Source organism: Malaclemys terrapin, chromosome 25, assembly GCF_027887155.1.
Source record: "Malaclemys terrapin pileata isolate rMalTer1 chromosome 25, rMalTer1.hap1, whole genome shotgun sequence".
Lineage (NCBI taxonomy): Eukaryota > Metazoa > Chordata > Testudines > Emydidae > Malaclemys > Malaclemys terrapin.
Genome location: NC_071529.1, coordinates 14654987 through 14668565, shown reverse-complemented (window position 1 = coordinate 14668565; position 13579 = coordinate 14654987). Strand labels below are relative to the sequence as shown.

Below are 13579 nucleotides of genomic sequence, written 5' to 3'. Positions count from 1 at the left end.
CTTGCCCCAACAAGTTTCTAATCTAAATTAGACAGTCAGAGGAAATGAGGACAACAGGCTACGATGAAGGAGGGAAGGGATGAAGGAGGGTTACAACAAATAGAGAAGACGTGATTCATGTTCTGTGGGGAATGCTCCTTATCAATGTTGATTTTTTTTTCTTTTCTCACTGCAAACAGTTAGAGCAAGAGATGACGAGCAGGTGACTGAGGCCCAGGCTTAGGCTGAAAACCATGGGTTGTGAAGAGGCATTTAAAGGGGGAGTGAAGCTGTTTGGTGCGCGGCGAGACGGGGAGGCTGTTCCAAGAGTAGGAGGCAGCATGAGCAAAGGCACTGAGATGCAAGTAGGAGAAGACAAAGAGAACAACAAGGAAGGAGTGTGGGCAGCGCATAAGGAAGGAGTCTCCAGGCTCACTGCAGAATGGATCTTGGGAAGCCGTCAGCATTGATGCCAACAGTTGTGGTTAAAATGAATTGTGCTCCCATTGGGAGGCAGAATCAGCCGCCCATTCATGGGGGAGCAGAAATGAATACGATTAAAAAGAAATCTCTGTAGGGACAAATGAACAGATGCTACAAGGTGTGAATGAGGAGATCGAGAGGAGATCACTAGTCACACAGAGTGCAAACTGTTTGCAATAAGCATCTAGTAAATACTGGGTGTTGAAAATAATTATGCAAGACTATGTGGAGTCTAGATTGTTTTGAATACTCGTGTATTTTATGGTACGATGTACATACTCTAACTTCTCCAGATAAGTCTGTTTTGTGATGTAGATCTGTTTTTCTGTATTTATTTATTATACAGTTTGTAACATTTGTAAAGATTTATGTAAATGTAAACTGACGATTACCAACCCTGAGGCTGTGAGCTCTCAAGGCTGGGACTGTCCCTGTGTTATTTGTTTGTCCAGTGCCTATGACGATAGCGCTGTTATGCTTGTGTGGGATCTGTACATGCTACTGCAATAGAAATAACAAGAAATAATAGTTATACGTCACACCTCTTCTTGTCTATTGTCTCCACCGAGTCTAGCACTGTGTTAGTATCAATGGCTGTAAATGCTTTATGCTGTAAAGTGGTCACATGAATGACAAATCCTAAATGTACAATATTTAAAAAAATATTAAATACAAACAGAAGAATCATTTCAGAATCTATCTATCTGCATTGGACTGGCCACCTTAATGTCAGGTGTTTCAAGCACTTTAAATAGTGCAGCTCTGTTGCTCACTTCCCACATTCACACAGTGCTCTGCCAGCACAATTCCGTCTTCCGCTGCAGGCTCCAGCATTGTCTCCTATTCCAATCCATCACTGCACACACATCCCAGCAAGAAAATATAAAAGGAGGGTGAACCAGCTGTGCCTTCGCTCCCACTTCATTCTTCCCGGTATTCCCTAATGTAAGTTTCTTTGGATTCTTCTTTGCCGTGATGATCGATCGACGATGATGCCCCCAGTGTGTAAATGCCAGGAATTTTTATTGCATTGTGAAATAGCGGCAGACTCTGCAAGCAGATTAAAGCCTTCAGACAAGAAATCGAGGAGGTTAAGGATGAGTTTCTATGAGTAGATGATTCTGCTCTTGTTGCACACGCTCTACCACACCTCCACTGCATCACTAACAAATGTGCTGAGATAACTCAAAGCTACGAACTAACCACCAGTGTGAGAGAAACTGCAGTAATGTACAAGACCGGCACCTTGGAAGGTATATTTAAGACCTAGTGTTGCCAAATTCAGCATGGTAATGATTTCCTTTATCTGCTTGGAATTTTGTCGGACATGGTCATTACTGACCAGCGAATCATCACCCAATAAAAAGGCATAGTCTGAATTTGAAGTATTGCAACACTAAAATTGCAATCACCACAGTATCCCACACCCACCCGCATGCAAAAATCAAAGTACTGATTTCCAACTTACTCTCTGTCACACATCAAAGAACTGGAAAAATTTAATAGCCGACGCCTGGCAGCTATTATGCAAATTGTAGAAGGTAATTATGACAAGTGACAAGATAAAATCATGTACAACAAGGTTTCAGAAACATCACGGAAGCAATGCTTACGAAAGAAAGTTCTGCTGGTTTGGACACACCCTCCTCATGGAGCACACGGGGCTCTTAGAGAAAATATTCTATAGTGGACTTTTGATGAACAAAAGAACCAGACAGAGAAAGAGAGAGCGATGTCCTGAAAATTAACTCTGCCCATTGTTATAAAAAGCCTTCGGTGGGAAGGCGCAGCAGGAAATTAATCATTTTGGTGGGAAAAACAGTAACACCTGATGCTGCAAGTTTTGAACCAAAAGGACAGTTTGCTGTCACAGAGAGCAGGAAAGAGTAAGGGTACATCTACACTACAGGGGGGAGTCGATTTAAGATACGCAAATTCAGCTACGTGAATAGCATAGCTGAATTCGACGTATCGCAGCCGACTTACCCTGCTGTGAGGACGGCGGCAAAATCGACTTCTGCGGCTTTCTGTTGGCGGCGCTTACTCCCACCTCCGCTGGTGGAGTAAGAGCGCCGATTTGGGGATCGATTGTCGCGTCCCGATGGGACGCGATAAATCGATCCCCGAGAGGTCGATTTCTACCCGCCGATTCAGGCGGGTAGTGTAGACCTAGCCTTAATGAGATGAGTAGCTAGGGTGACCAGACAGCAAATGTGAAAAATTGGGATGGGGGTGGGGGGTAATAGGAGCCTATATAAGAAAAAGACCCCAAAATCGGGACTGTCCCTATAAAATTGGGACATCTGGTCACCCTATGAGTAGCAAACATAAATGTATTTCCCTCTCGGATCCATGGCAGGGCCTGTACGTCAAGCAATGGCGTCTGCAGCTAACTACAAATGTACAAAAATCTCCCTAAAATACTGAAGGTTGAATTGACAATGAACCTCTGTTTGTGCTGCATGTAATTCAGGCAAGGTTTGCTGTGCCGGCAAGAAAGTGGAACTCTGCTGTGGTAAAAAGATACCTCTGAAAGAGGGATCAGAATGTTACCCCATCCACAAAAGCTGCTTACCAAGGACAGCCATTGGCTAATTTCTTCAGAGATCCTACACAGCATAACCAAAGCTTCAAGCAATAAAAGCATTATATTAATTTCTGTTTGTCCTCGGAGCCTCACCCTGACTCCAATTATACTCCAGACTGCAAACGATGAAAATCAGATTTTCCTCCCTACAACTTTCCTCATGATTGTGTTTTTGCTGACTTGCATTTGGGGCGTGAGTGGGGCACACTTCTGAAGGGAGGACTGGCTTGGGTTTATAGCACTGTAGCCTAATTCAGGAGCCCTGCATGTAATTCTTGGCTCTGCCACAGTTTCATTCTGTGACATTGAGGAAGTCACATCATCTCTCTATGGAATGATTATTTTAATGCTGTTGGGGGTTTCCATGTACCGCATAATTAATGAACGTGGCATCTAGAGCCTTGTGATAGGCATCTCCTTTATCATTTGAAATCTAAATAAATAAATCAGTCACTTAAATGGGGATCACAGTACCCTAACTTACATGAATGGGATGATGATAAATCCATAAAGACTCGGGAGGCACTTGGGTATTATGGGATGAGAGCCATATAGGTGTGTAATATAGACAGCTATTCCTACCAGTAAACAGGAGATGGTTTGAGAGGTATGAATTTGGAAGGATTGTCTTTCAGATCCCAGAGGAGAAGGACTTGGAGAATTAGGTGCTCACAACAGCAAGTAGTTTTTCAATAACCCTTTTCTCTCTAATATGGAATCCCTTTCTCTGTCTCATTCAGGAGTTTAGCCTCTCCTTATACAGAGAGTTCCTGATTGCTCCTAAATCTCTATGTTAGGGCTTCCAGATCCCTAGCAGAATATCTCATGCTAGCGAATCTTAGCTGTTCACAGCTGACTGGTTCTGGCTGGTTTAAATAGTTCTAACATTTTGCAAAGAAGCCCCTCTCTTCTGAAGTGGCAGCTGACACCTTCTCTGTCTTCTCTGACAGCACCACAGTCTATATAAATTAGGGTTCATCACAACTTCTCCCTTAACGAGATAACTGGGGGGAGGGAGGAGGTGAGACAAAGCCCAATTACTACTAATATTTGCTTGTAAATTGCGATCTGTTAGGGAACGTGTGCCTTTGTGCACTTGAAGAGAAAAGCGTCCAAGCATTAAGATGTCCTCTTGGCAAATGTTAATGGCCTTTTTGGTAGTGTGCCAGTTCTGTGAATCCTCTTCTAGTTCCCACCTGTATATCATAGCGGTAGTGGTGTCCAGAATGTTTTAACACCAATTACTGTGCAGTTCAGAAATGAGAACAGCTCTTCTCACTTTCACTTCCCTGCTCAGTATAGATTCTTAGACTTTAGCAATGGAAAAGATCTATTCGGTCACACCTAGTCCACCCCTTGCAGGCAGCCAGTTGTCCCTCCAGTGCTTTCAGCGGTCCAGTTTTACATTCTCTATTTCACGAGTTCCCAGAGTTATTCATACACGCAACAAATATTAACAGGGAAATTGTCCATGGACAACCCCACCCCCATTCACCATTGCATGGACCATCTCCCCTTTCACTCACTGTCACAAAACATCCAGCTGGCATCGACAGCAATTTCTTACATGGGAAAAGTAACATTAGGAAAGAATTTAATGTATTTTTTGCTTATTTTAATGCAGTTTTCAGCTGAACACAAGGAGGAGGGGAACCATCCAACTCTCCACAGACTACCAGGAAGTGCTCCATGTGGATCATCAGTGATCTACAGACTATAGTTTGGGAACCCCTGCTCTACTTCAACAGCCTAACAATTGTCTTTGTTAGGAGTGTATGGGACCTAGCATCTGTCACAGGATTAGGACCAGACCTGAATATTTATAGCACGATGTCTCAGATTTTTCCACTGAGAGGTTCATCACTAGTTTCACTTTACTAAAGTATGACTCCATGTTTATTCATTCATTCACTTTGATCTTCGATATCTACACGCCAGCATCTCATATGAAAAACATGCTTATTAAAGAGAAAATAAAAATGTAAATAAAAGAACAAGATATAAAGAGCTTTCTGTTGCAATAAGCTGTATTATTTCTTCCCAGTATATAATTTAGGCAGTGTTTCTCCTGGCTGCTTCTTGTAAAATTTTCGTCATAAAGAAAAGCTACTGATTCATGAAACATCATTGCGAGTGTATATTGGGAACTAGCTGCTAAAGTGTAAATTAACTTCCTTGTGTACTGGGATTTCTGGAGGGAAACTGCCTTTGGGAAATTATTCTTGGCATAAACAGCAAGACTAACCAGCCCCATGGGAAGAAGAAACACCCGACTGGTGACACCCACTGTAGAAGGTATAAATGGAGAACTGTGGGGATAGAAACTCTGCAGTCTGAATTCATATCAAGCTGTGCCTCTTGCTTTGGGCTTTGGGTTGGATTCTTAATCGCTGTCGCTATGAGCTTCAGCACCAAGCAGACTGTTACTCTCTCTACCAAAGGGAGGAGTAGTGGTGGTAGCTGTGTGGTTGGAGGTGGTGGTGGAGGAAGGATTTCTTCAGTCTCTTCTGGAAGATATAGCTCTTATGGGATAGGCAGCGGTAGAGGCTTTTCGGGTAGGAGTTACAGTGGTGGTGCGAGTTGCGGAGCGGGACTGAGTGCTGGTAGCTTTTCTGGAGGTAGCTATGGAGGTGTCGTAGCAGGAGGTCACCCAGGATACGGCTATGGAGGTTGTTCCAGCATTGGGTTCGGTGGTGGCACCCACTGTGGATATGGAGGTGGCTTTGGTGGTGCCGTTGGTGGTGGTTTTGGTGGTGCAGTCGGTGGTGGCTTTGGTGGTGGTGGTATTTGTGGAGATGGCGTATTTGTCACCTGTGATGAAAAGCTGACCATGCAGAACCTTAATGACCGCCTGGCTTCTTACCTGGACAAGGTGCGATGCCTGGAGGAAGAAAACGCTGCCCTAGAGTGCAAAATCAAGGAATGGTATGCCCATCATGGACACACCGGTGTACCAAAGGACTACAGCTGCTACTATAAGGAAATAGAAGATCTTCAAAATCAGGTGACATTTTTTGGCTGTATTCCCCATTGTAAGAGCTTCCCCCTGAGTCTGTGTTCAGATCCTATTTCACTTTTGTAAAATGTTCTTTGCAGACATAAATTAAGGCAACTGCTTTTATGAACTACGGGTGAGGGTGTGAAAACTCATGAGTCCATTTAAAATTTGCCTTTGCTTGACCAGATTTGTACAAAGAGAAAAAGGTTACATATGCAGGGAACAATCTAGGCCTGGTCAGTACTCCTCGTGAATGAAGTTTGTAACAGGATGTTTTAATATATTTATACCCAAAAGGGAGATGAGAAGAGAAATTCATTCATTAATCCACTGAGTTATCTTCATTATTACATTGTGTCCTGTCATCAGTTTTCCCAGATTCTAGTTAAAATCCCATTTCTATTTCAACTAACTTTGAGCTCCTATCCAGAGGTGTGGGTAGGAAAGGGGAATATTCCCCTAAAGAACAATAAGAAAAAAAGACTACTTTGTCACCAATAGTTTTGAAAGGGCAATTTAATTTTTGTAAAAAATATTTTCCAAGTATATTCTGAAGAAGGATTAGTCAGCTAGGAAAAACAAAGTGGACAGAATCACAGGGTGCAGGAGAGAGATACACGCCAAATGCTGAGCTGTAATGTAAGTCTTGCAATGAAAAAATATAAACTCATAGTTACGAACTCTAGACCAAGTTTGAAAATCTGAGGTCTGTTATAGCAGGCACCAGGGAGCACTAATTCTAATTGCAAAACTGTTAGCATCTTAACTGTGTGTTTTTACACACTCATTCATTTCACCTATTTCACTTCACACACTCGGACATTTCTCAAACATTTCGCCTTGGATCAGAAATTTTCTGTGCTTCCTACCTGTCTGAATTTGAATACTGGGAGAGTAAAAAGACTGAATTTTGCAACATGACACTGAGCATAACAGAATGAAGAGACTTCAGGGCTGAAAATCCCCCGGATCCTCTTCTTTTCCAGATTGTTTGCGCTACCCTAGACAACAACAAGATCATTCTGAACATTGATAACAGCAGGATGGCAGCTGATGACTTCAGACTGAAGTGAGTACCTCTCTGTACCAGACAAACCCTGTCATTCTCCTCTTGTTCCCTCATATCCTTTTCCCAAATTGACAAATGAAGAAATCCCCCAACCAAGAATTACTGGTATTCCTGATTCATGACAGGTTGTATTTTTGTGAGATTTTATTATTATTAATTATCTGTATAAGAGGAGCAGCTATGAAGCTCAGTCATGGACCAGGACCCCATTGTGCTAGGCACTGTACAAACACAGAACAAAATGACACTCATCACCCCCAAAGAGCCGACAATCCCATTAGAAGACAAAAGACAACAATGGATACAGACAGACCAATGCGGGAGTACTCGGGAACAACGACACATAATTGGTGGTCTCAGATTTTGAGATGTGCCTTCGGTCTTTGACTCTAGAGGTGCCAGAATAGGGGCATTTCCAGGACAGAGTGTTTGAGGCAACAAAGAGTTTGCTTGTGGGGTTTAGGGGGCTAAAATATAGGGACAATGGATGTATGTTGGCATGAGTCCATTGAAGACAATGGAGCTATGCACATTTATACCAACTGAGAGTCTGGCCCACGGATTTTTTAATAAAGAAAAGAGTTTAGATTATTTCCCAGGGGAAGTGCAGAAAAATCAATGTGGGACATCTCTGTAGTAGTTCCAGTAGAGAGGAGAGGGGCAAGAAAAGCTGAAGAAGGTCTTTTATGAACCAAACATCACATCCCTGCCTTTGAACACACAGCTAGACTAGGCAGCAGACGCAGTATGTTATACTTTAAGCACAGCTCTGAAGGTAAAGCTGAAAGAAGGGAAACCCAGACCCATTCCTAACCAAAGTGCAGCTGTCAGGAATCCTCAATGGTGAGCTCTGCCAGGGGCTGACTTTTCTGTCTTTCTTGTCCACGGCTTAGGTTTGAGACTGAGCTGGCCCTTCGCCAGAGTGTGGAGGCCGATATTAATGGCTTACGCCAAGTTCTGGATGAACTGACCCTGTGCAGGTCTGACCTGGAGGCGCAGCTGGAGTGCCTGAAGGAAGAGCTGTGTTGTCTGAAGAAGAACCATGAGGAGGTAGGAGCTCATTCCCGTATATAAAACATTTAATTTTGTACATTACTTTCTACATCAGTGAGGACCTGATCCTGATTAAAACACCAGGGCATGAGTGCAACTATGATCAAAAGAATATTAATAATAATCTGCATTATTATGATATTGCTCCTTTCACAAACCCCGTTGCCTAATCATATTCAATATAAAGAGGGTGGATTCTGTGCTGGAGGAATTGTCACAAGCAGCCCAAGAGCTCAGGTCCAGCCCTCTAAGGTTTGGGAGCAATGGAGTTGGGTCTTAATGTCAAGCTTCTGGGAGCTTCTGGGCTCTGCAAAATGGGAAGGGGAGAGAGCTACCAGAGACACTAGCATGAGTTGGATAAATCTTCCAGCTGATTTGTCACGGACGATAAAATAACTTTTCTCTTCTTTGGCATATTTCATCCAAAGAACTTAACTCAAAACAGTGCAAATGTTCCATTGCAATGAATCAGTATTAACAACTCCACTGTGAGGTTGGTAGTATTCTCTCCATTGTGAAGCCAGGATGTCTAAGGAACAATTAAGAGAAGAGTCTGCCTCAGATCCCTCGGAAACTCTGGAGCAAATCGAGGCATAGTAGGTCAGGAACTCTGACCGCTGAACCAAGCTCACCTCTCTTAAAACATAATAATGAAAGGAAGCAATATTCGAAGAGCCAACACACTGAGACTAAACTAAGCTAAGGCAGTAGAAATGGGCTGACTGGATTTGGAATATAGAAGAGACACACACAAAAATGGTAGCTGTTGTGAAAATATAATCTGTTAACAGTGTAATGTGGCTATCAAGGAAAACACCTCTTATGCAGAATCCAGGTCACAAAGTGACACAATGACCCAGATAAGGATGAAGTATAAAACCTGTTAATTTTGCCAGCAAAAATAGTCAGGAATTCTTTAATTTGCTGGGATTAACCATCACACATCCCAGTAAACACCCCCTGTTTCTTTACCTCAGGAGTGCTCACTGTGGAGTTTTGCTTGGAAATCATCTGTGGTTTCCCCATCAGGGCTGGGTCTATCCTGGAGAAGATGCATCAGAGACAGTTGTTGTGACTGTCAGAAATGGGCCCCTGGATGCAGAGGCTCACTGACAGTGACATGCTGCTCTCATTCGCCCGAGAACTCAACTCATGTTTTTTTCTTTTTAAACAAGCTGATCTGGGTTATCTTTGCAGGAAATCAATTGTCTGAGAAACCAGTCCACTGGTGATGTCAGCGTGGAGGTCAATTCCTGTCCTGGCCCAGATCTGAAGAAAATCCTAGAGGAGATGAGATGCCAGTATGAAACCATGATTGCACAAAATCGCAAAGAGGTTGAGGACTGGTATGAATGCAAGGTAAATTCATCACAACCGTAACTCTCTCAAGCAAAAATACAGGAGCTATTTCAGAATCACACATTCACGCCATGGGGAGAATTTATTCCTGTAACATATGTTCTAAACATGATCAGCATAGATGTACAGTGACCAGGTGCACAGGGGATAGAGGCCCTGTGCATGTACAGTGCATGTGTCTCATGGAAGAACAGGGTTTGCTACATGTCATTATTGAGGTGTGTTAGTGGAACAGTGGGCGAGCCTGTCAGGACAGAAGAGAATTACTGGTGAAGTTGTGCGGGGTCTTAGCCTTTGAATAGCAAGGGGAGTTACAAGCAATAGATGAGATCGATTCCAGTGTGCAGAAAATTTGCCCAGTCCCTGCCTATCTTACATCTTTTGTCACCCACTCCTAGATCCTCCTGACAATTAAAAAATCCCACTGAAGCTCTTTATTCTGTGTTTCTGGTTTTCAGATTGAGGAGGTGAATCGTGAGGTCATCACAAGCAGTCAGGAGGTTGAGTCGTGCAACAACCAGGTTGCTGAACTTAGACGTCAGTTGCAGTGCCTGGAGATAGATCTGCAATCCCATCTTAGCCAGGTATGTGATGTTGTCACCATTGATATCTCACCTGTGACACACTGACGTCTGGATTTCTGGACTGATGGGGACCAGCCCGGCCTGGCACTTCACATAGCAGTGACGATATCGTTGACAAACCCATTGTTAGCAACGATTTGCTTTTATTTTTGCCTAGGAAATCCTCAACTTCCTGCATCCAAATGGGTTTAATTTAGAGCATGGCTAAAGTACATGTGGGTTTTTTGCTTCAATTCTTAGAGGGACAACCTGGAAGCCTCTTTGGCTGAAACCGAAAGTCGCTACAACAGCCACCTGTGCCAGTTACAGCAACAGATCACCTGTGTGGAGCAGCAACTGGCTGACCTGCGATCAGAAATTGAGTCCCAGAACCACGAGTACAAGGTCCTCCTGGATGTCAAATGTCGACTGGAGCAGGAGATTCACACTTACCGCTGCCTGCTGGAAGGAGGACAGCGTGACATTGTGTACGTAGACTACAGACACAGCGGGGTATAAAGCAAACACTTATGCTGTGATCTGTGCAATGTGTGAGATCTAAAATCACAGAGAGTGTGGAGATTCAGGGGGTGCAGAGGCAGCTGTGAAAATGAGAGAGAATTGTAAGAAGTATTTCAAACCTGCAGAAAAGACCCAGTGTGAGATTTTGCCAGAAGTCCAGATCATTCCTTCTTTTATCCCAAGCATCTGACATGTCCCCAACTCCACTTCATTGTGAAACAAGCGGTATAAATAATTAGGCAAAGATTTTTCCTGATTTGGAAGGAAGGGATACAGCAGACTCTCTTTAAAAAGCCCATTGGCAATGGCAGCCTATGACTAATTCATCCTTTGTGGCAAAGTTAGTGGGGAGAATGAGTGGCCTTGTAGTGATGTGCTTTTGCTTTTCTGCATGGATGAAGTGGAGTGAGGGTGCTGGGGAGGCGTGCTGGCCAGGTCCTGGCTCTTTGCTGGACTGGGAGTGATTGATGACAGGAAAAGTCACATGGCTTCACTGAACCTACAATGCCGTTGTAAGGTTGGTTTCTGTTTCATTCACCAAACATTCTTTCCTTGTCACAGTGGCTCGGAAGGAGGGTTTGGCGTAGCAGGTGGCATAGGAGGAGGAACAGTCATTAAAACTTCCCACTGCTACTCTTCTTCCCACTCTGTCCCCCATGTCACGCCTTGCCACCCTGGTGATCTAAAAGGTAAGAACTGACTTACCGGATAAGGGGAAATGTTTCTTTAGTCCTCTTCTTACCAACAGGGCAAGAGAGACGCTGTCAAATCCACTCTCTGTTAGGTGGTTCTGAGGTGTTGTGGCCCAGCTTTCAGGACCCTGCTGTAAGGCAACTGGAGAGTCTGGTAGGACATGGTGACACAACAGTGGTCTGGTATGGGGGGGGGTGTTGGCAAGAAACAGGACCAAATGCAGCTGTGACTCTCTCCCTATGAATTATGAATGGTGCAAGTGAGGGAGAAGAGAGCTAAAAGAGAGGGAGGAGGAAAGAGGGAAAAGAAAGAAGTAGCCAGAAGTGGAAGCAGTGAGAGAGAGGGAGAGACTCTAGAGAACTTGGAGAAAGAGGCTGGAAATGGAGGCTGGCTGTTTTGTAGGGCAAGGAGGAGGCGAAACATCCTCAAAACAGAGAGACGGAACCAACGAGGTGTTGGTGGGGGATGGGAAAATGGATCCAAGGCCACAAACAGTATCTCCGGGAGGTCCATCCAGCCGAGGGGGAGCCCGACAATTTACATTTGAATTCTAGGAAAAATCAACCACCTTTGGGGGCAGAGTGAGCTGGGTGTCTAGGGCATGGACGAGGCCGGGGGAGGGCACAAGGAGCTGCGCTCGTGCATTGCCAGCACAGCGGCTGGCCCGACCTGCGGGGTTTGTATTCTTTTCTTGAATTCTAAACACATAAACCATTTGGGGGCAGTTCTGGAGCTCATCAGAATGTATAGTCAGCAGGGGGTGTGTGTGCAGCCCCCCCCGTCAGGGTGTATCGCAAAGCCTGATGCTGCAGGGAAGGTTTTACTTCCTTTCTAAGCAAAGTAATGGCTCTATTTATCCCTCTCCAGGGCATGGCAGAAAGATTTGTGACTAAGAAGAGAAACCGGCATCTTCCAGAGCAAGACGCACCGAGCAAAGACCCACCCACGGACAAAGCGAGAGCTCAGCCAGCACTGTGCACCTCTGCAAAGAGCATGGAGAAGAGCTCTTCAGAATTACTCAACGCTGCTAATGCCAACACCACTGTCCTGAGGGGCCCATCTGAGCTTTGGTCCACCTTCCCGCCTATCATGCTATTTGCTTCTTCCATTCTGTGATGTTCTGTGTGTCCAATCACAATAATCACTTACTTGAGTTAATCTGTACCGTGGTTGGTAATTTACCTTCTGCTGAAAAAGTGTCTCTAATAAAACTTTGCTTCTGCCTGATGCAATCAAGAAACCTGTGTCTGGGAAATGATTTCCTCTATCAATCTTTTCAGTGGTTTCTGGTACCGGGTTAAACACAAAGCCATGTGCTCAGATAGGTCTGTTAGACTGTGCCATAGTCCCCAAAGGGAAGTGGTGGAAGCCTCATCCCAATAAATTAAGGAGAACAATTTTGCTTTGGCCAATGTGTCTGAGGGAATGGACTAACTAACTTAGCACGTCTTTTGCAGCCCTAACTTCTATGTCAACACACTGCCTGTTACTGTATAAACTGCTATTGTTCACAGTCTATATGTACAGCGCATATGGGCAGGTTTATGTGAGTCTGTGGGTTTCTTTCAGAACACTATGCTAAATTTTAGGTTAAAAAAAAAAAGGTTAATTGAGCACAGCTGAAAAATCTGTCTGACAGCTGTGCAGACCGAATGCCTCAGTATAATACTAGAAGACAGGCCTGGTGACTTCTAGGGTGTTCCCTACGAAATGGACTAAAGTAACCAATTCCCTTCACACAGGTCACTGGGCTATTCCTTTGGTCACTACCAGCCAAATTGAACTCAGCCTAGTACTCTAAAGGCGAAAGGTTATGTAAGCCATTACCAACCCCCGAACAATCCAGTCCCTCTCTGAGCCACACACTGGGTTTAGTTCTCAATGGGTTTGTGACAGTTTTTTTCAGAACCTGGTCCTCTGTGTTTGTGCGCTGGGGCCTCACTTGAACCAGACACATTTTCTCAAATTCTAAGATTTTGTGAAATTACAGTTTCAACTCAGAAGTTGGAGTGGGAGAGTGGCCATCTTGAAACTGTTCCTTTTATGGGTAGAAATTAGATGGGGAGAAAAGAGGCTGAGAGAGAGAGAATATAACATTTTATATGTAATATTTATGTCACTGAATCCATATTTCACATATAATGGATGCACTTAAAATTAATTCTGATTTTAGTATTACTAGTTCCAGAAATATTCCCCATTTTCGCTGGAATGTGTAATACCTTTAAAACCAGACTAAACTATTTAAATGTGCCCACTGAACAGAGCCCTTT

At 43.9% G+C, this 13579-nt stretch overlaps 1 protein-coding gene across 1 annotated transcript; it reads left to right on the top strand.

Moving 5' to 3' along the window:
- The first annotated feature begins 5393 nt into the window (after positions 1-5393).
- LOC128829202 (keratin, type I cytoskeletal 19-like) lies at positions 5394-12540 on the top strand. The gene is made up of 8 exons (XM_054014493.1): positions 5394-6053; positions 7034-7116; positions 8010-8166; positions 9367-9528; positions 9987-10112; positions 10353-10579; positions 11175-11302; positions 12174-12540. Exons 1-8 carry the CDS (start codon positions 5448-5450, stop codon positions 12197-12199), a joined length of 1515 nt encoding a protein of 504 aa, XP_053870468.1. The 5' UTR covers positions 5394-5447; the 3' UTR covers positions 12200-12540.
- The last annotated feature ends 1039 nt before the right edge of the window (positions 12541-13579 follow it).